This window comes from Ictalurus punctatus, chromosome 21 (assembly GCF_001660625.3).
Source record: "Ictalurus punctatus breed USDA103 chromosome 21, Coco_2.0, whole genome shotgun sequence".
Classification (NCBI taxonomy): domain Eukaryota; kingdom Metazoa; phylum Chordata; class Actinopteri; order Siluriformes; family Ictaluridae; genus Ictalurus; species Ictalurus punctatus.
This window is the reverse complement of record NC_030436.2, coordinates 2,477,501-2,505,299: the sequence shown is the minus strand read 5'-3', so window position 1 is coordinate 2,505,299 and position 27,799 is coordinate 2,477,501. Positions and strand designations below refer to the sequence as shown.

Here is a 27,799-nt window from a genome sequence, read left to right as displayed (position 1 = left end):
AGACCTAAACCCTATTGAGCATCTGTGGGGCATCCTCAAACGGAAGGTGGAGGAGCACAAGGTCTCTAACATCCACCAGCTCCTTGATGTCCTCATGGAGGAGTGGAAGAGGACTCCAGTGGAACCTGTGAAGCTCTGGTGAACTCCATGCGCAAGAGGGTTAAGGCAGTGCTGGAGAATAATGGTGCCACACAAAATATTGACACTTTGGCCCAATTTGGACATTTTCACTTAGGGGTGTACTCACTTTTGTTGCCAGCGGTTTAGACATTAATGTCTGTGTGTTGAGTTATTTTGAGGGGACAGCAAATTTACACTGTTACACAAGCTGTACACTCACTACTTTACATTGTAGCAAAGTGTCATTTCTTCAGTGTTGTCACATTAAATGAAATATTTACAAAAATGTGAGGGGTGTACTCACTTTTGTGAGATACTGTATTGATGGAATCAGATACAATCGTATTTTAAAACTTCTGAATCCTCCAGTAAACACCACTGGGGTCATTATATACAAGTGGAAGCAACATCACTCCGTCATCAACCGGCTACGCACAGGAGCTCCTCACAAGATTTCTGACCAGGGAGTCAGAAGAATAATCAGAAGAGTAGCCCAAGAGCCAAGGACCACTCGGAAAGAGCTCCAGAAACACTTGGAGGCAGCATGTGCCATCGTCACAGAGAGAACAATAGGCAATGCACTCCACTGCTCACGCTCACACGCAATACTCCATTACTAAAGAAAAGGCAAGTCGAAGCTCGTTTAAAGTTTGCCACAACTCATCTGGACAAGCCTATGAAACACTGGGAGAGTGTAGTCTGGTCAGACGAGAGCAAAATTGAACTTTTTGTCTGTGATACTACACACCATGTTTGGAGAAGAAATGTCACTGCACATCTCCCTAAAAACACTACACCAACAGTGAAGTGTGGAGGTGGAAGCATCATGGTGTGGGCTGTTCTTCATCACATGCTACTGGAAGTGTTCAATACTTTTTTTCCGTGTCATTCCTCTTTATTACACATAAATAGATTTATGGACTTTAATGTTGTGAATTCTTTACATTTCCGGATTTCTTGAGTTAATACCAAAGTCTGGAGAAAACTTCATGTGAATAACCTCACTGGAAATATATTTACTGAAAAACATGTTGACGCGTTCAGTACTTATTCCCCCCACTGTATATATATGTGTGTGTGTGTAAATATGTAATGCAACACAGCACGTTTCTAATTTTTCTGAATTTTTTTTAACCTAAATTGAAAATCTTGTAACATTTTAAATAGATCGATCACGTCTAAGCCTTAAAGAACGGCACCTAAAATAACATTTTTGTAAGATTATTTTCCACACCATCCGTCCCAGAGATGAACAATAAAACCGTCATTCCTATCCATCATACCAGCACTCTACACTACTGGATAAAGAAACAATCAGTGTAAAACATTCATATCTGTAGATGTGCCACATTAGAGAAAGCCAAACATCCCTCCCCCACTTAAAATTGCTAGCAAGGCATGAAAGCCACCTTAAAGACACTACACATCCATCTAAGAACACGTTACCATAGCAATGGCAGCCAAGGACACCTGAGGAGCTAGCAGTCGATCCTGGCTGTCGACCATTATGAAGCAAAGCCTCAGTCACCAAAACAAACAGATACATTACTGATTTCCCCTGAGGCTTGAACCATGCATTCCATAGCTCAGTGATCATATTCACACAGGTCAATCCTGCCTTCTCATTGCAACAGCCATGGAGGTGAAGACAGCTTATTATTGTAATGTAAACTGATGGCAGTTTTTTGTCAGCGGGGCACTTGTAAAGTCTCTGACTCTCTCTGCTTAGCCGGTCGAGCATATATGACTTTTATAGGCGTTTATTTCTTTTCCGCCTTTGAAAAGTCATACTGAGAAGAGCAGCTGGGTAAATACTGAAGGGTTGCCAAGTAACATAGACACATAGACTGGCACAATGCTGATTTGCTTTTAAAATCCTCTTTTGTGACTGCGAAAGGCCACTTAATCTAAATGAAGTGTAATGGAACCTTTGGCAGTTTAGCTGAGAAAGCGTCTGAGACTGAGAGACTTGCTGGATTAGTCTAAGGTTCCCGGAGCTAGCAGGATTAGTCCAGTGGGTCTGGCAGGAGCCGGCAGACAGTTGCACACTGTAGCAGAGATCTCTCTTTTTTCCTGTTGTGTGACAGGGGATCTGCAAGGGGACAATGCTAACAACCCTCTCTCTAGACTGAGATTAAAACAAAGGAAAATTAAAAGAGCATCATCTTACAAATAAGGACGTTCATAGATTTTCATGGAGGCTTTCGGGAGATTGCATCAGCCGGTCTACTAGTGGGATGAAAATTTAATATGAGGAGAATTGATTCATCCCAGTTACAGAGATAACATGCTTGATCCATGTCCAAGCATGGCTTCCGTTCTTGCCTTGTGAAAACTAGAGCATAAACACAGTACTACATATGATGTACTGTGACAACATTCACATTGAGCCTGATCAATGTAGCTCCTTGAGCTTGAATATTTTATTGAACCAAAGCAATTAAAAAAAGACTGAGTATCACAGGCACAGGTATTTTTAGCTGGACAGATTAATCAAGCATCAGCTTCAGTAGGCTACGGTAACCTATGCCTTCCCAGCAGTCAAATACCTTCTTATCAGCAAGTTACAGGTTATGGCCAGACAAGCTCAATTAGCCAGCACTTCAGCTTTGCATGAAGCTGAGCCTGCTTTCAGCACACGCCCCATATCAACAGAACGAGGGCGTTGACTGACGAGAGGGGGCCTCCCACAATGGCTCGATTGTGGCCAGTGCTGAAAGCCCTGCCGGAGATTAGGGATAGAGCGTAGGTAGACGGAAGTTTCATCCTAACAGGGGAAAGAGACGTACTGGAACAGATGGCGAAAAGAAAAAAAAAAAAAAACCACATGGGATAAGAAAGCATTAACAAGTGACACTGAAGTATTCGGGACCACAGAGAAAAAGTCTTCCCCTAGTACTTTATTAAGACGATGCTGCTTGCACCCCACTATCCCCCCCACCCCCGAGCCACCACTCATACAAACTGTGTCAATATCTGTTTGCATCCCTTGTCGAGGCTTCTGATGTGCCTGGGCTTGTGTCCTGCTGCTGCTTTCATAGTCTTGGCTTTGAAGTGCGTCCACTTTTGTTGCTAAACCAACCAAAACAAAACAACTACAATTGTGCCTATGATTTGAAGCCAATGGTAATGGTTTTAGAAGGTGTCTATAGCCAGAGCCAAGAAAATTCAGCATGTTTGCTGCACTGTGGCTCTGTGCAAGTACATTTCAGACTTCAGGCAGCGGAGCATCTGCTGAGCCAAATGGACTGCTGTAAAGCGTTCTGATGAAACCATTTGATCCGTTTCCACATGCACACATAGGTCACACATCATCATGCCGCCTTGCTGTAAGTCTAACAGAAATCTTACTTTAATGGCTACGTGTAATGTGACTGCATGAAGCATTGGTAGTGGCCTCTTAATGAAGATGTGCTGTGAAGAGGATCGACAAAATCCGGCTAACAAAAACAAAAAAAAACAGAAGGACAATGCAGATCATATGTTACCAGGATGCCATGACACATTTATTAGAAGGATTACTGTTGTTGTATATAAACAATCATTACCACATAACGATGGTCTGTCCGCCCTGGGTAATGAATCGTTAAGAGTCTTACTCCTCCCCTGTAATAAAACAGAATGATCCACCTAAGCTCAGTGATCGAGACTATACGGTCTGGGGGCAAATTAGGTCATTATGTGAAAACATGTCATTAAGAAGCTGAGTGCTTAAATCGATACAATGCTACTTATGGTAACAGGTCCGTGTGGAGGAACTGTTCAATTGGGATGGCCTCAACATCGTCATGGCCTCGTGCATGTGGGAGTCAACTTCTCCTTATGTTTTGATGCAGATGACATCGCAAATGTCTTGGTTGCGCTAAGAATAGAAGATCCACTTTCCACCAATTCTGCTCGTCACTCATCACCGCTGTCTAGAGTACGGTTACAAATTATATGCAATTAATCACCAGATCACCAGTCCCCTCAGCTTGACAGATAAACTTCTAAAAATAAATAAATAAATAAATAAATAAATAAATAATTCCAACCCAGCATGCGTGCTTCTCTACGGCCGCTTTTCGGATTAAAACATGACACACAAGTCCAGCAAGTCTAAACAAAACCTGAATGGTGGACACACAGCAAGCTTCTTTGATTACCAGGAGGTGGTCAATAATGCTAATGGTTATCCTGGATGTTGCGAAGCCATTCATCACACAGCTCCATTAGACTGGACAGCAGCACAAAGCATGGTCTTTGTGACGAGCAGTTGAAGTTGGGCAATACCGAGTACTGAGAAAGAAATCGGTATGGTGAATGATTGATGCAAGCATACAAACGGATGCCAAAAATTTCAGGGATCTTGAAAATAAAAAACACTGAGATACTAAAAGCAGAATAAGAAAGAAAAAAAAAAATATGCATGACATAATGTGGCGATATAGGAATGTCTCTAATAACAGAATTCTCGTTACCACTCCTCTGTGTTCTCTTTCCTCTGGCTTTTGGTTTCACCAAAAAGCCTTCTTATCAAAGTTATTTTCATTCCAGGCTTGGAAAATACCACATGGAGAAAGAGAACCAACACAACGCCTTTATTAACGGGGCTTAATCCGTTCCAGCTGTTTCTCCCTTCTGTGCACTTCAGAGAGGAACGAGCCCGGTATCGTCTCCGTGGTGCCGCCACACAGAGTCTTCTGGCACGAAACAGAACGGGGAAAAAGAGCCACCTCGACATGTAGCAAGTAACAGGCGCCTCCCCGGGATGCTGGTTCGCAGAAGAAACCTCCCAAATACCGTGGCCATGCTGACAGCCTTGGTCTAACCACACTGGAACAAACTTGTCTCGGCTCTCTCCCAAACAGTGTCTCCTAGCACCGGCAGCTTCTAAATTACACTTAGAGTAACCTAAATGCCATCCAGCATTAGTGTATCAATGACTAGGTCAGAATCAACATGCTTGCATATTATAAACAATATCAGTCAGTGCCTGGTTCTCTGCAAACTTTTTCATCATCAACGAGTCAGTAAAAATCTCAATACCTAACAGCGAGTTGGGTGAACAGCCTACTATACATAAAATATCGAATTTCATAGTGGGAAAACCAAGCCATAAGACCAATGGCCAAATGCAGCAGACACCACAAATGGATTGGCACATATCAACATAGAACTCCCAATAGAATCCTATCCAACCATCCGGAATGACTTGGCAGTAAGGCTCTTTTGATGCTCTTATGTGGGAAATGTGTTATAAGAGTTTGAAAAGGATAGGAGGTTGTAGTACTTCCACTGTCCAAGTATGTCCTCTCGACAGTGAGACTAATGCATATGGCTGACTATCCAGGCCTCAGTTACCACTCCATTTTATTCCACCATTAAAAACTCTGCATTATCATATTAGTTGTGGAATGTTCCAGTTCGTGGGAACACTACAGAGTATCCAACATCGACACAGTCGTAAACCAAGAAATCAAATCATCTCAGTCAAAGCCACTTCACATATGTACTATATCAGGACTGAAAATTGTGACCGGATCATAAAGGTCGTCATCCGTCGTGACCCGGATGTCCGGAGACCGTCTGAGGAATCGGGAGCTATATTAAATGCGACTAGTGCACTAGTGAGACATGATCAAATGCGGCATCGCTCAACGACGGTCAGTTCGCACACGGATTTTATACAGCCGTGGAATGAATATCCAGGTTCCAAAAAAAAAACAAACAAAAAAAAAAAAGTGGTACTTTGATTTGCATACACATTTCTGCTGCATTCCTCAGGAGACGACTTCAGAAAAGGACTAAGTGCTATTTAGTGCTTGTTTATCGAGGACCACAAGGCTATTCATTATGAGAAGAATGTCCTCAAGAGTAAAGCTGGATAAACCACATGCACGGGTATTTCATCGACGCACCTACGCAACGACGAGTTTCTCTTGAACCGGCCGTTATCATCCCTGTTTCATTTCATACATGTGACGTGAAAATGAAACATCCTATAACTTGATTCTTAACAATATATCGACGGACTATCCGATTAAAGCGACAGCAAAACGTTTACGGACAATCTGGTAAACTTTAACGATCGTAAACTTTAACGACCACGCAAATAAAATTTAAATAATACTTTAAAAAAAAAAAAAAAAAAAAAAAAAAAAGAAAAGAAAACATTCATAGTCTATAGCGTATGGAAAAATCGACTCAATATTAACAACTATAAGCTGTTAACCTATTTATAATAGACTGATTTATATTGTTGACTATCCGACTTCACATGCACACAAACTAAATTACAGTTTGAATTACACACACCGTGGAGGAATATATGAGGCAAAAGGAATAAGAGGAAGAATGTACACAGTCACTGTTGACTTAAAGGGGTAACAGGGATTGCACATATATGAGAAAGTAATGATATAAAGGGGTGTTCGTGAAACAACTGACTAAGACAAGTGATCTTCAAGAGGCCACTCTAAACATGTGCCAGATAAAACGTAGAACAAATGAATGACAAATCATTTTTCAGGATAGGATGAACACAGCAACCACACAATGTTGAACTTGGCAAGAGTGCCTATGGAAATTGGAGTGAACTGTGGCCAGTATCAGTCCCTGCGTATTTACATTAGCCACACTGAATTAATGTCCAGGGTAGATTAATTTTAACTACAGATCTATCCAGTTAAAGTCAGGCTGTAGGTGAGTAAGTCACTGTATCCGCTAGATGAACCTTTTTTTTTTTTTTTGGTTTCCTAAACAAAACTAACATGCTTGCATTGGGGTAATAAAACCCAGCTTGCTGGGATTTGGTAAAGTCTGAGGCTCGAGAGCAGCTCATTGATTTTAGATTATTTTTGCTTAGCGAGGTCTTGTGTCGATACGTTTTGCATCTTTACTACTGTCGACATTTCCCTTTAAAACAATTGTAGTGTCCTACATACAGTATCTCACAAAAGTGAGTACACCCCTCACGTTTTTGTAAATATTTGATGATATCTTTTGATGTGACAACACTGAAGAAATGACACTTTGCTACAGTGTAAAGTAGTGAGTGTACAGCTTGTGTAACAGTGTACATTTGCTGTCCCCTCAAAATAACTCAACACACAGCCATTAATGTCTAAACCGCTGGCAACAAAAGTGACTACACCCCTAAGTGAAAATGTCCAAATTGGGTCCAATTAGCCATTTTCCCTCCCCGGTGTCATGTGACTTGTTAGTGTTACAAGGTCTCGGGTGTGAATAAGGATGCCGTCGATGCGTCGCACAAGTTCACGTTAAAGAATGTGCTCTTTATTTGTCCCGCTACCTTGAAAGTCAAACAAAACGTAAAAACATGCGGTCCGCATGATTTATCGTTCATTCCGAGGGATCCCAGTCCCGAAAACCAGTAGTGTGCGTCTGCATTTCTACACGTCGTCTGTATTATATCGTCAGATCGTTCGGAATAATGTCTTCATATTCGGTTACGTCCCCGATATACCGTATAAGGAACTGAAAATATCAGATTTGCAAGCTAGAGGAACATTGTGCAGGTTTAGTTTTATTTTCCTGATTGTCAACTCGGTGCTATCAGCGTTCATGTACGTTCCAAACTTTATATACGTCGGTGCGTTGGGTCAAGAATGCAAACGTCAGAGGACTGAGCTTTCTCTCGGCACGTTTTTTCGTCGTACATTTGGGAGAGTAAGTAAAGCCGTTAAATGTCAGGATTAGCTAAAGTCTCAGCGGTGTCCTCCTTACCTGCGGTGCCTGTCAGGGGGAAAGTGTGGACTGCAATTCGACGTTCATACAGACCGTTGATCATAGAGAAACCTGACAGAGCAAAAGTAATCCCCTGCGTGTGTTTAACAGAGATAGCACAGCGCAGAACTTTTCCAAGTAGAGCTTTATATATACACACGAGTGTACTGCACTTCAAGCTGTACATCCAGTCTTTTGAGATTCACAGAGCACTCGCAGAAGCGCGGCTTAGTAGTTTTTAAGACAATATTTGTGCCAGAATCACCAAATAAGTTAAGTTTATGGATGAGAAGGACTTAGATAGTCTTGAAAGTTGTCACAAAGTGTAAACGATCAAATCTATTTAGGAGAGAAAGCTTCCACGTAAATACTCTAAGAGCCTGTGAGCTCATAACTGCGATACTTTGGATTCAGTGTTCCATATCGCTGTTCTTCCTGTGTTCCTGGTTCCCATCAGCCTTCACTGAAGGAAAATATTTATTTCTCCGTAACTGTCAGGATTGTCTATTTGTTTTCCGTAGTTTTCCGCTGCCTTCGGCTTGAGTCGTCCACTTGTAAATCTTTAGCAGCATACTTAACCTAACAGAGCGCTGAATGTGTTCAGTAAAATACCTCTTTTTAGTGCAGTCTCAAAGCAGAACGTGTAAAAGTGTGCTTGAGGAGCTGACAGCACATCCCTCAATCTGTGAAGCCTCTATTACCGATAAACTGCCTGGATGGAGGGGCTGGGTGAAGTGGGGTGGGGGGGGATGAGCACGAGCATGTGCTCTTGTTCTCTCGGCCTCGCCTACTTTCTTGTTTAATCTTTAATAAAGGGGGAGGAAGACATCAAGACCTCTTGGCGAAAGACTTATTTTTAGAATCCATTAAAACATGGGTAGGTGTGAAAAGAAAAGATGTGCTGATATACACTTGTCTCTCAGCACGAGCGACAATGCTTTTGCGTGGCAAAGCTCCAGTACCTCTCCACTACAATACTGTTTTCATCGGATTTCACTTTTCAACAGCCCCAGAGACACTAAAACAGGTTTCCTTTGAGGTATGTATGCAAAGGCGTGGAAAAAGTGCCAACAAGTTTCAGAATCTGGAATCTGTGTGGAACAAAAAAAAAAAAAAAAAAAAAAAAAAAAAAAAAAAAAATCGGTCTTACCCACATGCACAGTGCATGCCTGTGAATTAAAGGCCTTAGCATATAGTGCAACAAAATCTCGTGAATGATCTTTTGTGGGATCGTATGTCAGAGGAGAAGGAAACCAAACACCAAGTCTACCCTTCTGTACATGGTTAGGGGTCAACAGAGTGAGAACAACTGGATTCATACAGGAGGGAGCGTGACCGCATAACACAGATGACGTCCCTCTATTCGAACTCTCGGAATGAAAGATATCTCTCGGGATACTAGGCGCTTGAACGGAGTAAAGATGAACAGAAACTCGAAGACCTCTTGTAATATAATACTCAGTGATATGCAATTTGAATTTTAATGACATGCGAGTCACTTGTTATCTAAAGTGATCTGGGATGTCCAAACATCCATGTTGTCCTCTTTGTTTCTCCTTCTTCTTCTCGGACTCAGGCCCAGAATGCTTCTTATGGTTCCGTAGTCTTCCAAAGTGCGAAACGGAACTCAAGAGAGTTGTGGCATGTCTAAGTGAACGTCTTGCCTGAAGGCACTAAAGGAAATGTCCAGAGGAGATCTGACCAATCATCCTACACCCCTATCCCTCAGACGTCTTTCTGCCTGGGGTCTAGATTATCATCTTAGAGTAGAGAATCAGAAAAGGAAGAGAAGAAAAAAAAAACCACTGAATGGCGATAACACGTTTTGAAGAAGAGAGGAAAGGCCTTTACATGGAATTCAAGGTTTGAGAACAGGCAATGTAGAGGGTCATATGGAATGAGTTAAAGCACCGATCTCGCCGAGTGTCGGACCGTTCCCAGACGCCTAGCTTAGCCATTATCACTTCCAGTGGAATGATGAATGTGCTGAGAAACAAAATGACAACCACGAATCAGCAGGACAAATGTGGCATAGTAGAATTAGGAGCGGGTCTCCACTATCAGCGGTATAACGTTTAGTCTGTTGTAGACAGGGAGAAAAGACGGGAGAAAAAAACCCCAAAAAACACATGGACAAACCAAATAAAAGTGCAAGACTGTTCTCCTGGGTCTCAGCTGCGAGGCAAACGACCCTCAAACAAAGCTCTTGCGGACACAGGGCCAGAAACAGTGGTCGGTGTGGATTTGATTCCTCATCCTGCCTAATTACCATGTCTGCCATCGTCAAACGTACTCAGTGTTCCTAGTCACGCTCCTGAAGGCAGACCCCTTGGGAGGACAATCCATTGTAGTGAGCTTAAATTTCGCTTCTAAACGTTCTCCACTTCTCCAAGCAGGCCCTGAGCTGAGGACTGGCAACAGGAGAGCAGTTAGAAGTTCAACCATAAAAGTGCTACATCGCTCGCATATGGATCAGGCCGTCTCAAAATGGCAGCAGAGGGGCCGTGTTCTAAGCGCTTTCTAATCCAGGTGAGCAGCAACAAGGCTGAGAAGAAAGGCTCGGGTTACATACAGAGCTGCATATTTTAAGCATGCGCACATGTATGTGTGGAACAAATAAACACCAGTAGTACGTGTTCAGTCCAGCAGAAATGTGCACGGATAGTTCGCATTCAGATTATGACTGTATTTTGAGTTTTACATTGAGCAGTTTATGAGTGTATTAGACTACTGTTTAAATATTAGTGCTCTGGGTATAACTGGTCATATATTTGCAAATCTTCTCTGCAGTGAAAATTTACACAGTTATATATTATACATGGGTTCTTTTCATATACACCTGGAAATTCAGGTCGCATGTAGCGATATGTTGAGAAAAATGATAAAATACAGAGAGTAGCAGTGGCGAAAAAAACCCAACTCATCTGCCGTATCTGCCTGCGGCAGAGACGCAGAGTTCTAAGGTGATGAGACCACTGTTGAGTTCACTGAAGAAAGAAGGGGAAAAAAAAACTGGCCTGGACATTTATGAGGGGAGATAAGATAAAAATACAGCCAAGTGGATTAAAATTAAACAGCTGTAAAAATAGAATCACCCAATCTCAAAACGTCAAACGTATCCCGTCGGAATAGGACTTAAGACACAATCATGATGTTGTTTGAGTCAAAGGGGAGAGAGAGAGAGAGAGAGAGAGAGAGAGAGGGAGAGAGAGACAGAGAGAGAGAGACAGAGAGAGAGACCGAGAGAGAGACAGACTAAGAGAGAGAAAGAGAGAGAGAGAGAGAGACAGAGAGAGAGAAAGAAAGAGCAAAAGAGACAGAGAGAGAGAAAGAGACAGAGAGAGAGAAAGAGACAGAGAGAGAGAATGACAGAGACAGAGAGAGAGAGAGACAGAGAGAGAGAGAGACAGAGAGAGAGAGAGAGAGAGAGACAGAGAGAGAATGACAGAGACAGAGAGAGAGAGAGACAGAGAGAGAGAGAGACAGAGAGAGAGAAAGAGACAGAGAGAGAGAATGACAGAGACAGAGAGAGACAGAGAACGAGACAGAGAGAGAGACAGAGAGAAAGAGAGAGAGAAAGAGACAGAGAGAAAGACAGAGAGAGAGAGAGAGAGAGAGACAGAGAGAGAGAGAGAGAGAGAGAGAGAGAGAGAGAAAGACAGAGAGAGAGAGAGAAAGACAGAGAGAGAGAGAGAGAGAGAGAGAGAGAGAAAGACAGAGAGAGAGAGAGAGAGAGAAAGACAGAGAGAGAGAGAGAGAGAGAGAGAGAGAGAGAGAGAGAGAGAGAGAACGAGAACAACACCTCTTGCTTTTGTTTATCTAGAATCCTAAATCACCAGTGCTTTCACTTCAATGGACCTCCATCTCAGTCTTGAAATTCTGCTACTAGAGCTTGGCATATACTCAAACAACAGCTTACACACATCTGAGAGCACCGAATAACCTTTGACCAGTTACTGCAGTCAGGATGTCTGATGTCATAGGTGTTTATCTACACCACGTTAATGTTTCTTGTGCTTAAAATGGTTCTTGACAGTGCTGCTAAGACGACCATATCTCACGCACTCCTTACTGATGATCTGCTGCTAACGGATGGATAGATCTCTCACCTAATGCCTACTGATCTTCAGTGATAACCTGCTAGGTGTTAGATAGTACCAAATCCGGAATTAATACCAGACATGATATCTTAGCAAGTTAAAATATATATTTACTATAGGCAGGATCAAATAATATTTCTTAATTAGACTGTTTTAACAGTATTAAATTATATAAAATAAGACCAATTTATAAAATAAGACTAATATAAGATACTAAGCGTACCTGTCAAGTAATTGAACGTATTATAGGTTAGGACGGATGCAAGTGCAGATAAGAGCTTTTATTAAAAGAGAGACAATAGCGTGGTCAAAAAACGGGCAACGGGTCAGGCGATCTACAAACGGGCTTTAAACAGGCAAGGCAAAAGCACGTAATGAGAAACAAGAAACCGGATCAAAGACTATGGAACCAAACAGAGGAACAGGGAACAAACGCTCGGTACGGTGAGAACACTCAACACTCCGCGATGCATGATGGGTTTACATAACAAACGTAATAAGGGGTAAAACACAAGACAGCTGAGAACAACGTTGACACATACGGGAAACAACCGATGAGAATACAGGGGGCGGAGACAGGACAGAAATGCCGTAATTTTCGGACTATTGAGCGCACCTGAATATAAGCCGCACCCACTAACTTTAAAAAGAAACATTTTTTTGTACATATATAGGCCGCACTCGTCTATAAGCCGCAGGTGTCCACGTTGTAACATGAGATATTCACACAGAAAGATGTTACACAAAGATTTATTTTTAACTTTTAATTAAATACGTACCGTAAATGCTTTTTTCCGAACAGTGCCTGTAACACGGCTGGTTAAAAAAATAAAAAATACAGTTGCCTACCAGGAAAAGTCATTGATCGCTATCTTCATCTTCCTCCTGCGCACTAAAACCACTAAAGTCGTCTTCTTCAGTGTCGCAATTGAACAGCCTCAGAATTACCCGTACTTCGTCACACACTTCCTCAGTCTCTCTTTCGTTGTCGCTCTCGATGTCACTTACGTCTCAAGGCAAATTCACCCTTGAGCTTGTGCTGTCCTCTTCATCACACAGCAGTCCAGCCTTTCGAAACCCGCTGGTGATGGTAGATTACTGGACACTGCTCCACGCTGTTAGGATCCACAGGCAAACCTGAGCAAAAGTTGCTCTTCGCATTCTATTTCCTTCTTCGACAGCCAGATCGATCGCCTTTAACTTGAAAGCTGCATCATATGCATTTCTGCGTGTGTTTTCTGTGACGAGGGTGTGTACATGAAGCGCAGAATGACCGATCTGAAGAATTTAGTGTGAGTGCGTTTGATTTAATTTGAACCACTGAATCCACGGTGACCTGTTCGGTAATTTCATCGGTCCGATGTGACGAGGCTAAATGTTTTGGCGGCGTGAAGCACGTCAGCTCGTAAAAATCCATAAATTAGCCGCGTCATTGTTTAAGCCGCAGTGTTCAAAGCGTGTGAAAAAAGTAGCGGCTTATAGTCCGGAAATTACGGTGATCGCAGATGCAGGTGTCAAATGTAAACGAAGTCAAGGCCACTGAAAACCAGAAGCCTGCGCTCGCGCTTTGAGCTTCTTGAGATATATATATATATATATATATATATATATATATATATATTTTTACTCATTTTAAACTTGAAAATATCTTATTCTATTGGAAGAGTTTCAAGCTTACAATTCTGAAATGTCTAGAAATAGGCTTCAATGTCCTATATTTGCTATGCAATAAACTTATAATGAGAATAAACTTTTCCATTATTGAACATGGGTCCAATGATTTCTTTTCCAAAATATGCTTTTAAACATCAAAAAAAAAACAAAAAAACAACAACAACAGTTGAATATTATGTTTCACACCATTCGTTTCATCCCCCCGCATTTAAACAGATGCGAATTGGAACAAATATGTGCACAGAGGATGCTTCATCATTACTAATCCTTTTTAGGATTAATAATTGAGTAATAACGTGCGGAGTGTTCTGAAAGACAAACACTACAATCAGTAAAAGCCAAAAGTATGCATGACCAATTGTGAAAAGGAACAAATAAACAAAACAACAACAACAAAAATACAAATGCGTACAAATAAATAAATAAATAAATACACCACAATGGGAAATAAAACAGTGTCAATGTTTGCTTTTATTCCAGCTGTTCTCGGTTTCCTTTATTTATGCCTGACGTGACAGCTGTCTTGTGAATCTGGTGCAACCGGGCCATCATTTCTTTAGCTGTTTTGTTTCTCTAGGACAGCTGCCTTCTCTCCCCCGCCCCGATCAAAACTTTATTCGAACATCAAGTTTCAGTTTGAGTCTGATGGAGCTCTGTTTGTTTTGTTTCATGTCATGTGCTGAGGCTTCTGGGATTGTTTGCCATGATCACTGCTAGCCAGTTAGAGCCAATACACGCAAAGTCACTGTGGGAACCTCAGCAGACGACTCTGTTCTGTCCTGACTTCAGCCCTTAAGACCTTTCCATATGGAAGGTGTATGAGAGCGGGACTGTGCAGAGATGCTCCCACACTGGTTTATTGCCAAGACATCCCTCCCTGTCTCATCCTTCAACTAGAGACCACTGTCCTACGTACAGCCATTACTCAGAGATTACAGAAAAGCCATAACCCTTAATCTTTAAACTATGAACATGACATCACTCCCGCAAAACCAAAAGTAATGGCATGTCAACAGGAGCAATGAGAAGGGAAAATGAGGCTGGTTTTGTATACAGCGTTACTTTTAGTCTTTAAGGTCTACAGCTTTGCGGTATTTAAAACTTCGGTTTGAACGTTTCTTTCTTTGATCTCTATTTGTATTTTGCGTGCAGCTCAGCAGGTCTCATCGTCGTACACCCATAAATTAAACGTTTTTTGATCTACCTGCTTCCACCCATTACGGAGGAATGTATGAATGAGGTTTGTCGGCGGTGGAATCTGCCCCCGTTTCGCTTCATGCTGTGCGAAGTCTGTACTTAGGAGCCACATCGTCTTGTCTACATTGTTCGAAGAGCTTAACTAGTGTTGTACATCCAGTAACGTGTCAAGATGTGGCGCCCCTAGGCAACACCTTTAAATCCTTGGCGTCGGGTCTGTGTGAACTTGCCGTGGTGATTTTACAGTTTATTACTTTACTTTCACTGAAAGAGGAACTGTAACGTTGCCGGGTGGGTGTGTCTTATCGTAAATCCAACCTGTCTTTTGCACTTATGGCGTCAATGCTTAATGTTAGCAATTCCCACAGTTTAGACTCCTAGATGTTTCAGCGCTGAGAGATCAGATATCGGTAATAAAAATACACAACTATTGTTTAGGAGTCCGCCTATTGCGCGCCGGTCAAAAACTTTGCTTCACTGACAGATACAAGCTATGCCACTGGCTGAAGAACAAGACCCTGTGTGTCTCCTAAATCTCCCAAACTCCTTCCTTCCCTGAACGAAATCTGATCCGTCTTTTTAAGGGACATTTCTGCCGAAAGACATCGGCACGGCTCATTTCCTTCCATCGTCTCCACGGGAGGAAACGTGATCTGGTAAGACGGTCGCAGACAGAAAAGGGCGCTGCGTTCGGAAACTCCAAACACGTCTGTCTATCGTCAATATTTTGACAGAGTTCTAGTCAAGGCGCAATTATTTGTCAAGCGCACTGCCAAGGATTTAATTGATACATGCATAATTACATGCTTTGTCACAGAAAGGAGTTGGAACAAAGCATCTGCAGTCTTATTAATGGAGCAGCAAGACATCTCTTTCATCAGTAGATCTCATGATTGCTTCACGGCCGCCTATAAATCCAATATTGTAAGGAGATACAGCCTCATCCCTGAGTGGACATCTTTCACAAATCAATTCATTACGCCCCTACCAACTGCGATGAAAAAGCACCCTTTCCTAAATCAATCCATCCCCCCGATCCTGGCTATTGGCAGTTAAAAGGCACCGACCACAGTTATGCGTTTGACATTGTCTCACACAGAGCTATCAGCTTTCCCCTGCAAGAAAGAGTAATAGCTGAACGAATTGATGGCAGATTTCGATCAAACCCGCTCAGTCATAATGGGGAAAACCACAAGCAATGTAGTAGCAGCACTTTTCCGCTTTTAATGCTTTAACTTCATTTCCTCCTCATTTTTCTTTCGCAAAAATCCATTGTTTATAGTTATAGAACTCATATGTACTGAAAGACAACATGAAACACATCATGTGGCCGGTTTTTATTGTGTGCCACCACTCGGGTAATATATAACATGCAAACACTTGGCCTTCTTCTCGCCCTCGAGAAACTCACTATGTGGGTTTGAGACAAACGAGAACCAATCGTCCGGCGAGACATGACAAAGCAAGTCTCTAGGCATCAGGAAGTGATACGTAGGCTCCATCAAGAGCTGTAGCAAAAAGGTGTTGAAGCTGATGGACAATTGATGGACAGTCACGGATCAGGCCAGGAAAGCGGCTCTCACACTGTTTTTCTGTATGCAGATCCAAATATCTATAGCAGGCCTACAGCTCTGTCCTTTGGTTCAGTTTCTGTACTGCATGTCAGTTTAGCAGCTCAGATCTGCACAAAAATGCTGCCCACAACCCAAAATGCACAGCATGTTTGGTTCACTGCCTGCAGTTGGATTGATTCAGGGTTGAATCGTTTTCTCACTGCAAACAAACCATGCTAGTATTTCGATTGGAATCGAACCGAGACCACTTTGCTCAGACGGTCTCGGACCAGTTCCTTTGTGCCAGCGCATCTGAGATCTTGGTTTTGAAAATACAGAGGAGCCTGAACAGGACCGAAACCCACATCGATCTATGAACTCTTCCATTAATCGTTAGCATTTCAATCGTTTTTTTTTAAATCCAGTCGTGAACAAAAGATGCTTTGTACTAAGGAGACCACAGGGATATTGAAATTGGTGGCACCCAGTAAATTACAAACACGCAAACGTGTGTAATTATGTAGGCTTTTCAATTTGAACTTGCCCAGGTTTTATTGGCACGTATCCCTGGGGGGGCGGTGTCCATCCTCATTAGCTGCCATTGAACACTTAAAAGCAGAGCGCCACCCGGGCAGTGAGAGAGATGATCGGCTACTGTCACCGCTCAGCCTGGCCCGAGTTGTAATTACAGCCTGCCTTATGAAAGAGGCAGAATCCAGAATGAGTGAGTGTGTGTGTGTGTGTGTGTGTGTGTGTGTGTGGATAGAAAAGGGGGGATTGTAACACAGGTGGGCGTTTTATTGTGTCGTCTGTGCCAGCGTGGAGCCCGTCTGCAGGCTGGCGTTGCCGTGGGAACAGGTCTGACGGTTGGTGGTTGAATCACAGGTGAGGGATGGGGAGGGGGTGGGCTGGGGTTTGTTGGTTGCGCAGGAATGATAGAGAGACAGTTCCAAGAAGGAAGAAACGATCGATTGAAGGAGGGAGCGAAGTGTAGCAACAATACAGCAGTGCCAAGGCCATCTACATCCTGTGTGTTACATGCTGCATTTACAAAAACAAAAAAAAAACACCTTGGAGACACCATGGTTCATGAAAGAAAGGCTCACAAAGATCCGTAAATAGTAGGTGTTACCTGAATAGTAAAGAAACCTAAGCAACGTAATGAGTTGATCACAGCGGAACTGCAAAAGCCCATAAATTCATTTTAATTTCATGACATTGTAATAATATTTAATACTAAATATAAGATATCGGAAAGAAATTGTTCCAAAAAACATTTCCAATATAGTTCTTAGTCAGAATTCTATTTTCATGCTGGATTAAAAAAAATCCTATAACGCACATTATTAAAAAAAAAAAAAAAAAAAAAAAAAAAAAAAAGGGTTTGACCAGAGTAAAGTGGAAATTAGATTACGGATGAGCTTACCTCGACAAACAGTGCCATTGTCCACAGGTTCATGGCCAGCCTTACACATGCACCGACCGATGGGCACCATCCACTCGCCATCTCCATTACAGTAGAGTTTGATAGGTACATCAACTTCCTCTGCATTGGGGATGCACACTCCCCTTGCTGCTACCAGGGAAGTACTTTCAGCCCCTGAAAGAGTCTCTTGGAAAATGGCGCCATTCCTGATGACCCGTGGGCATTTACGGTAGAAGACGCGGACGGCGATGAGTGACATGCAGCCGCCGTAATCCTGGAAGGCCAAGTAGAAACCATTACGTGAGACGGGCCCGAAGCTGCGCACCTCTGTGTTGATCTTCATCACGCGTCCGCCCAAGTCCACCTGTGAGAAGCTTTCATCAGCAGCAATGGTGTCCACCTTGATCCATGGGTTCTCCATCCACGGAGGGTACACTTTGGAGGCAGTGTCTCCATCCGATTCATAGTAGTACAGGTTGAAGGTCTCCTTGCAGGAGCCTGGTACCCGGGGGATGCTGCTACAGTCCCGCACTGAGAACTTCATCTCCACATGGATGCGCTGAGCTCCTCGCCGGTGGATGTACTTGGTGCGAACCCAGTTGTTCTGGTTAGCATCAAAGACATTGCACACTTGGTAGGTGCGAATAGTGTTCATGTTCTCGTCGTACCCGCTGACCTCTTCCCACTGCAAGAGAAATTGAAAGGAATGTTTACACAACGGATATTTATATATATATTTATATATACACATCTATATATTAGAGTTTATCCCTATACTCTTTACCTCTGGTGTGTCTATCACTTCTAAAGCCCTATTGTCCATGACAGCCTGTGTAAGTCTATTCCCATTTGAGAGGTAACTCACAAATTACTTACATGAATACATGAGCTGTAAACCGCAGGGCAATAGTGAACATCTTGCAACATGCTCTCTCATGTCGGTCTAGGCTCTCTGGGGATGTTCAGAGAGTAGCCGAGCCATTTTCAGAAACTCTCCCCACAGGCACCAGCTAGATTACAGGGCAGGAGAGGTATGAGGTGAGGATGAGGGTAAAATCTTCTGGCTAGCCTGCCAAAAGACTGGCACTGGAAGTAAAATTGGCAGGAGTTGGACCTCGTTGGCTAGAGTCCCCACTTTGCCAAGTGAACCTGGTCTGTGTTTATTTGACCTTATATTTTATAAAAGAATGTATTGTTGATACAGCTCACTGAGAATGGAATAGCAGGTGATGAAGGGCAGTGCTCATGCAGTAACTTTTTTTTTTTTTTTGCTGAGGTGGCTTCTGACTGTCCTCTGGCACCGGAAGAGATAGCCACCATTAGCATCTTCATGTACACAATGGAAGGAATCCAAAAAAAGCAAGTGAACTTGCCAGTGAAAAAAAGTTACCTTGACAAAAAAAAAAGTTTAACTACACTACTGGCTTTGACTTTTATGAGCTTTGCACCTTATGTAGATAAAATCTGAACCATTATTTACACTGAAAATAAAAATAAGTAGCTGACAGAATTCAGTCACTGTCAACCCCCTTGTTAATGCAGACCACTGTGTTGGAACTTGGCAATTGCAACACATAAAATTTCACCCCTTACACATTACAAACTTGGAATAATCAAATTATACGGATGACCATTTTAGGAGACGGAAACAGACTTCTTATTAAGTTTACAGCTATATATTGCACACACTAAAGCACTAAGGATGCATGCACCAGAAACTTCACTGCTGGCTCTAAAGTGCCTCCAGATGCCTTCTCTGTGGTTTTCAACCCAGTTGGCTAAGGATCAAGCTAAGGGCCCTCAGCACTAAACAACCAAGATTCCAACCACAAGTGAGTCAGAACCTTGACCTTGTTCAGCAGGGGAAAAGCCATTTTCTTCACTTGATAGGCTTCCTTACACTCTGGCCACAAAGCCCACTGAGCGCCAATCCTTTCAACCCACTCTCCCACCCCCTCTCACTTTCACTCTTCACTTCACCGCTGACATAATTTCCCAAATTAGTCGCTGCTTAACGAGGATTTTGACAGGGTTTTTGACGGAATTCTGTGAGAACGTCAAGTCTCATGTTCAAGACCCCCATTCTATCAAACACCCTCAAACTAATTAGAACAGCTTTCTTTTACTAGACTTTTGTTCTTCGTTCCAACGTCTCAATTATCATCCACAGCTTAGAACAACTATTCTAAATATGTATAGCGTTGCGATTGCCACAACGTCGCGTTATTTACCATTTCGTGGTCATTACAATAGCTATTTTCATAACTCCTATCAGATGATTCTTTTGAAATAGAAATGATTATTCGAAGCACCGAATGAGGGATTACAAACTTACTTAGTGTTCAGTTGACTTAATTCTGGAGACTCCAATCAGTAGTAATGTGTTTGGCAATGTGCTTCAAACTGGGCCTTACACACGGACAAATCTGTCCACGATACTGAGCAGCCATTGACCTTCTAAACGTTGACCTTGTTCCTCTATACAAAACTATTCTTCTATTGGGCTGAAGGTCAATTAAATAGGAGAAGACAAGAGTAGAACATTCTCTTGTTGGCGGCTGCAGATTGGACTGATCAGATTTGAAGGAAAGCAGGGCAGTTACTAATGGGAGATAGACAGTCAGTGAGGGAAACGCATGGTGAAAAGGCTAAGAGGTAGCGCGAAGGGGGCTACAGAAACCCCAAACAGAAGTAATTTGAAGGAGGGCCTCTCTTTGTCCTGCCATAGCTTCCCTACCTCAGCCAATGGAGAGAAGCAAACGAGGCATAATAAAGGCCCAACAATCAAGCACCTAATGTCAAATTAAATGAAACGTAATTTTCACAGGTTTTACCCTTTGGTTTTAAATGGGAGTATGGCTGAAGGTGGTCATGTGAAGGTGGGGGAAATCTAGAGGGATACAGAATTTTCAATCTCTCTGAGCATGAAATGTTTATTCCTTTTTTTTGTTTTGTACTTGCCATAAGGAATTCGCAAACTACCTTGTCAACACTACAAGTAACACGAGCAAGTACAACACCGCATGAGTAATTCTCAAACTGTCCTTGATCGAGATATCTGCTTTTTATTACTCAAATATTTAGGATTTTGATCACGGTTAGGAGAAAAAAGGCCTTGATCTAAGATTCAGTTTCTGAATATGTAGTTCACCTTTCCTTGAGAAAGAACACAAGGGGGGGAAAGAAAAAAAATAAATAAATAAAAAAAAAAAAAAAAAAAAAGGATGTGAGGACCTTCAGGAACAAAAGAAAATATCACAAGCTGTTCTCTTTTGAGGCCTCTGTTCAGGATCATGGGTCCAACATAAAGAAGCGTGTGGGAAGTGGGATGTCATTATTTCGTGCGCCCCTTCCACAAGCCTAAAGATTGGCACTCAAACAGAAAGACTGAGGTGCTGTTAAGTCTGTGGCTCGAGACTTGGCCTTCAAGTTTACGCTGAAGCATAGAGAGGGTCGTCACACACTGTGCTGGTGTGGAATTAAACTATCCTAATGGCTCAGTTCTTTGGATGAGAATATATCCTTGGGACTTTTGACACAATCTTTCAATTACAGGAGTACTGAAGAAGTCTTTGTCAGTTACCTCACTGCTATACTATGGATAGACAACAAGAACTGTGGGCCAATTTCAATATTTCGCTCTCATTACGCCATGACTTATGAAGGTCCTGGAATGTATTAAAAATTGCAATTGAACACGTGTAACTAATGGCATTGCCTTTGGTATGCTACACGCATTGACACCTCAGTCAATAGTTTGAGAAACGACAACCCACTGACGATATAGGATAGGATTACTAGGAAATTCAGTTTAGAATCAATAACCTCCTCAGCGCCTAAAAAGACAGAAAGTTAAAATATGATATAATCTATAAGCTTCCCTGACATTCTCTCTGTGCTTGCGATCGGTACGGAATAGTCCAACAGACTGCTTTTTCATGAATTATGGAACCGGCTCGCTTCAGGGGATGAAAATGCTGTCAGTAATAACCATTTTCTTTTTCAATACTAATTGCCCCACTACAGAACTCTTGAAATTTTATCTGGACTTCAGCATCTTTCACTAATAAACTGTTACAGCCTTGAAGACTACACGAGCCCAGCTAGGCATAGCTCTCTCCCAAGACTGTCACTTATAATACCGTAATACAGTGCTGGAAAAGTGAAGCACGGCTGACATCTCTTCAAACGAATTACGTCCTTTAGCATTTAGTTATTAAAATGTCGTCAGAATGAGTGTGGAGGAAGAAAGTGTGCTTGCTACAAAGAATCTTTAATGGATTCATGTAAAATAAAAAAATAACGAGATCCTACCCAAAAAAATAAAAAAAAATCAAAGCACGCTAGATGCTGAGTTCCCCATTTTTTAGTTGTGAGAAATCTGTCAGCAGACACGTCTGTCCTGAGGGGACATTTGGGACAAATGACAGGCAATCTCTGTGTTGAATTACAGAGCAGTATAAGCCTACATCTGTGCACTGTTGGGCTTCCTACCACAAACAGGGTGCATAGAGAGAGAGAGATGTAGGAAAACCAGCTAACTGAGCCATCTTTAGCCGTCATCTCCAATTATTGCGATCTACTGGTAATGTGCAACATGTGAAGTTAGACAAACAAGCATCCTATTGCCTCTTTAACCCTTCTATTCCAATCTCCATGTGGATCACGTATATATATATATATATATATATATATATATATATATATATATATATATATATATATATATATATATATATATATATATATTATACCTTTTATATGAATCACAGGTACAAGATGCTGCCAATCCTGACTTGATCTTTACGTTTATGGTACGACCGCATAGAATTTTGTGGTTTTAAGAAAGAAACCCAAAACTCGCTAAATACTACATTAAAGACCATCTCTAATTGGCATGCTACACAACATAACTGTCTTTCAATTTAGGAATGCAAACCTTTCCCTAAACCTTTTCAGAGACGCTCGGGACGGCCCACTGTGTTACGTTTGACATATTATAACCAGACATGGCTGCTTTAGAACCATCTGTTTCTTTCTAACTCCTCCTAGCACTTCGCACGCTGCCCACTGATATAGAAAGTACGTGTGAGAGTAGATACAGTACAATTCTGTATATAATTAGTGCAGATGATCAGGCTTAGGCTGAGAATGTGTTTATATAACTCAGTCTTGAGTAAATGATATGAACGTCATGGTATCGTTCGAAGGTCTAATGTGAACATCGCGACGGTTCACTTCATTACAGCAGGTTATATTACACGACTCGTGAACCATTACTTATTGGTTAGATGAGTGTCCTATTCTACGTCTTTTTAAAGCAGGAATGATATGATCGTAGACTCGACCCTCGCGAGCTTTTCCACATTTTGCAGTGTTAAAAACTTTACTGAAGTGGGATTGCATGCTAGGAAGCACCACAGAATCGCCTAAACGATAGAAGATGTGGAATCGATATATATATCATTCCGATATAACTTGCGCAAATGTTCACAAACGAAACATTTCAAAGTTGGGATTGCAGAAATATTCTCCGAAACGGCGAAACGCTACTGGGAGACCCTTAAATCAATCCTGATGCGATCGGCTGCATTCGGAATTCAGAGAATTAGCTGAATGGAGTTCACCTGGGTGCGATTAAAGTGTCACGTGATCTCATTCTAAATATACCTGTATTTTGCTGCATAAAATAAATGTTTCGCATGTTGTTGTTAATAAAATGGTAAAAATCCCAATAAAGTTCATTTCTAGGTTGTAACACTGCAAAACGTGGATAGACGGGGTGTCAATACTTATGCGATACACAATCGATATTACAGTCTCTGTGCATGTTCTCTCCATGTCTGTGTGCATTTCCTCCAGATTCCCAAGTTTCCTCCAACACACCAAAAAAAAAAAACAAAAAACAAAAACATGCAGCTAGGTGAACTGGCAATGATAAATTGCCTCTAGGTGTGAATGAGTGTGTGTGTGTGTGTGTGTGTGTGTGTGTGTGTGTGCGTGCGTGTGTGTGTGTTTGCTTCACTGTAAGTTGGAAATACACCATCTTATCTAAAGCATATAAATTTAATATGATAGAAACCGAAACTGAGCATTACAACCTTCAATTTTAAAACATAAGCAGAAAGAGGAATAATTTACATCTAACTGAAACTCCCTTTTCAAGAAAACAATCCTTTCTGTAGGTTCTCATATGTTGGTGCAAATATATGAGATAATAGTATATGCACTGTAGAATTTGATTTAAAAAAAAAAAAAAAAAAAACCTCCCGCCTGGCTGTGAGAAATGATCACCACACATATTATTCTGTCGGATCCTTCAACATTTGCATTCCATACACCATACCGTCCACTCCTGGGAGCCTTCAGCACGAATTCACGTCTCAAAAAAAAAAAAACACAAAAGAACGGATGACTGCATGAATGAATTTATGAATGGCTGCATGGGTGGATGAAAGGATGAACGAAGGAGCGAATTACTGCCAAATCTGGATATTTTCTCCTCACATACCTTGCAGTAGGTTTGAGTTTATTTAACTAAGCTACTCAGTGTCAGGAAAGCCGACTGTTGACGGAGCACTCCGTATTTTGACTGATAGTGATCTTGTAGCTCAGGGGGTGGTGTAAGACAATAACTTAAGACCGCTCTTTCACTAGGATTCAAGAAGCCCACCTGTTCTGCTGCAAGGCCCTGCCTTTTTCCATAACAACTGAACATGAGCTGTGTGAAACCCTGTCAGTTACAGAAAGCATGCATGCAGCTTTATGTCCAAAACTGCGTTTGTATTATACAAAAAGCGCTGCTGAATTCTCGTGCCCTTTATTTATCATTTATTTATATGCCGTTTTCTGAAAGGAGCTGTTTAATTTTAACATTCATCGTCTCCGGTGTTAGCTCTTCGTAATGGTCAGTAAATTTCCTACCATGGGAGAGTCCTCAGGACGGAGAACATGACAAGATGTGTTTTTTTGTGTCTTTTTAACTTTTCGAGAGAGAAAAAAAAAAAAAAACAGAGACTGGCGATGAAACGAACGTTTGGAGTCTATCCCAGGGAGCATGGGGCACAAGGCGGGGACCCTGGACAGGGTGCCAATCCATCGCAGGGCACAATCACATACACACTCACACACCCATTCATACACTACGGACACTTTAGACACGCCAATCAGACTACCATGCATGTCTTTGGACTGGGGGAGGAAACCGGAGTACCCGGAGGAAACCCCCGCAGCACGGGGAGAACATGCAAACTCCACACACACACACAGGGCCACGGTGGGAATTGAACCCCTGACCCTGGAGGTGTGAGGAGAACGTGCTAACCACTAATCCACCGAGCGCCCCTGTCATAACATACGTAAGCGATAACAGGAACCGACTTGTCTCGTCGACGTTCCACAACGTTAAACGCAACTGGAAATGTTTAAAATATGCCCTGTCGTTTATTAATATATCAGAGGAATGAAACACTTCAAGAGTGCTTAGTGTTGATTATTTTCTTATTACAGCGCACCATGTCGTGTTTTATTTATTAATTAAAGTGACCGTAACCTGAAGAACATAAAATTCTAACGTTCACAGGACAAACACTTCAGAACTGTTCGTCTTCTGACAGGTACGAGTTATATAAATGTATCATAAAAGCGCCAAAAAACGTTTACAGTTCATACTGACTTTTTATCTTTCTACCCAGACATGCACTTTAAGCCTCCCGCTGCCACGTCCGTGAATTAAACGGACTTGTGTGATAAATGTATTGAGACATATGTTTGTAAAAATGAAAAAGAAATAAATATATACATGATGCAAGCAAGTGCAATTCCTGGCCACGTATTTAGGGATGGCGAAAAAAAAAAAAAAAGAGAAACTCAGGCTGCTTAGATTGGATCCAGAAGCAGGGTATCTGATATGTTTTTACTCTTTGTTCTCCAACATTGATAGCACCATCAGCGAAGGATGAGGCTTCATACCCTTGGGTTTGACATGATGATGGAGAGCAAATTACATCAGGAGAACTTTGAAGTTGCACAACCGGCCTGTTGAAATCCCCCCCCCTCCTAATTCTTTCTTTTCTGTCTTTTTCTCTTGACAAAATGCAGATGCACGGTACAGTTTAATTTAAACCAGCCCCCAAAACAGAACACAGAAGCGTAAATAATTGAATAAAACAGGGAGGGTTTTTTGTTGTTTTTTTCCCCTTCTGAAATACACCAGAAAATTACTCAACATGAGTCTTAAGGAGTCCAGGTTCAGGAATTGAGACGGACTAAGGAGTAGTCCGGACCTCTGGTTTCTCACTCACCAAACGGCGCTGGGCTAGTAAGCGCATTTTTTATCGTCTCGCTCAGCTTTTCAAAAGCGTTCACCCAAATGTGGCCCAAAGGACTAACAAGAGCCGGGAAAATTTCCAGTGCGGAATCCGTGATGTTAATGTGGTATGAGAACCGGTGCTGAACATAGTTACGTTCTGATTAACCACTGATTTCTTACATTTCTTACAAAAACATGACACTTACACTGTTCTCACTGGTGCCCGATACAGGAAATACCGTCCATCCCAGCTCAGCTGTTGCTGTCGTGGAATCCATTAAGGTTTCTGTGGAGGAGAGGTTCAAAAAGGTTCAAATGTATATAAAGATAACATTATGTACAACACGAACACCTTGTGGTTGCCAACCATGTTAAATCAAACATCAGACTACATCTCATTAATCACAAGAAGGCTTACGGAGGGATTTTTTTGAACATAAGAGTCAGCCACTCATGCACACAGCTGTGAAGAAGAAAGGTCTGAATAAGACGTCAACACATACGTAGCTAACTGTTCTCACTCCTGCTGAAATGTTAGAAGATATGAGATATTAATACATTTTCATCATCCACTTCATCTAGTCATTATGGTAGTTCCAAAACAGGAAGGCTACATAAAAATATTATCAACATATCAAAGTGCCAGTGTTAATTCCACTTTATTGTTCCCTCCGTTTCAAGTGTTTCGGAGGAAAAAAAAAAAAAAAAAGAAGAGAAAAGAACGAGCGGTTAAGGGAATAAATGTAGGCAAAAGGAAATACTAGGTTCCACTTTCCCACTGTGTGATTCAGCCAAGATCTTTCAGAGACAAGAGCTCACTATACGGCGGGATCTCTGGGGAGCTTACGTGTGGAACAGGATGTGGGTTAGGAGTAGCACTGCACTCAGATAACCACAAGAGACACTCTCAATAAAGACGTCCTCCTAGATTGACATAGGGAATTGCTAATCAACCCCAGTCTTTGTCCTCAATACGCCTTTGCAGACTTTTTAGGTTATTTGCAAAGATAACAATTTAGGCTATGGTGTTTGATATGATACGATATGATATATATGATATGATATGACACGACCGCACAGAATTTGAAATATATGTGTTCTGCTTAACGAATTAGAACAACGTTAATGCATCTAAATGGACAAGTCAGACAGGTGCGGGACGTCTCTGAAACCCCTAGATTCCATTTAAAGGACTCTAAGAACAACTTCTTTATCTTGTGTCCATCCCACACACTGGTTGAAAGACACACATATGCTACAGCTTGTGCAAGCTGCGGAGACAAGCCGTCTTTTGTGTGTCTGCACAGTGACGGTACTCATGTGGCATTCACTGGGGAATGGAATGATAATCCATGTGCAAGAGAACGGACCTCTGGGAGAAATCAGAAGACGCCGATAACCTGAGTCGACTTCCTTCGACATTCAAAGAGCTCTAGTGTGGGTCAGATGCCATGTAACTAGTCCTGCCAGACCTTTAGCTCGATGACGCTGTTAAAAACCTCTCGCTCGGAGAAGCGAAGTCTTCTCAAAAGTGAAGGATGGTTACTCTACCGGCTTTGGATTATCTGGAAGGGACGTACAAAGCACACCTTGGCTAATTGGGTCTGAAAGAGAACACGTTCTCAGAGGTAGTCAGGTGGAATGCCTGATGCATTGACTCACTCAGTCATGTCTGCTATGCAAAATTCTC

At 42.0% G+C, this 27,799-nt stretch overlaps 1 protein-coding gene across 2 annotated transcripts in view; it reads right to left on the bottom strand.

The window, feature by feature from the left end:
- ephb2b (eph receptor B2b) overlaps positions 1 to 27,799 on the bottom strand; it is a 166,449-nt gene that overhangs the window by 76,024 nt on the left and 62,626 nt on the right. For both annotated transcript variants that reach the window (XM_053674009.1, XM_017451045.3), the window contains exons 2-3: positions 26,316 to 26,395; positions 17,799 to 18,483 (exon numbers count right to left, since the gene is read on the bottom strand). In XM_053674009.1, coding sequence (XP_053529984.1) covers positions 17,799 to 18,483; positions 26,316 to 26,395 — 765 coding nt within the window. The remainder of the gene's footprint in view (positions 1 to 17,798; positions 18,484 to 26,315; positions 26,396 to 27,799) is intronic.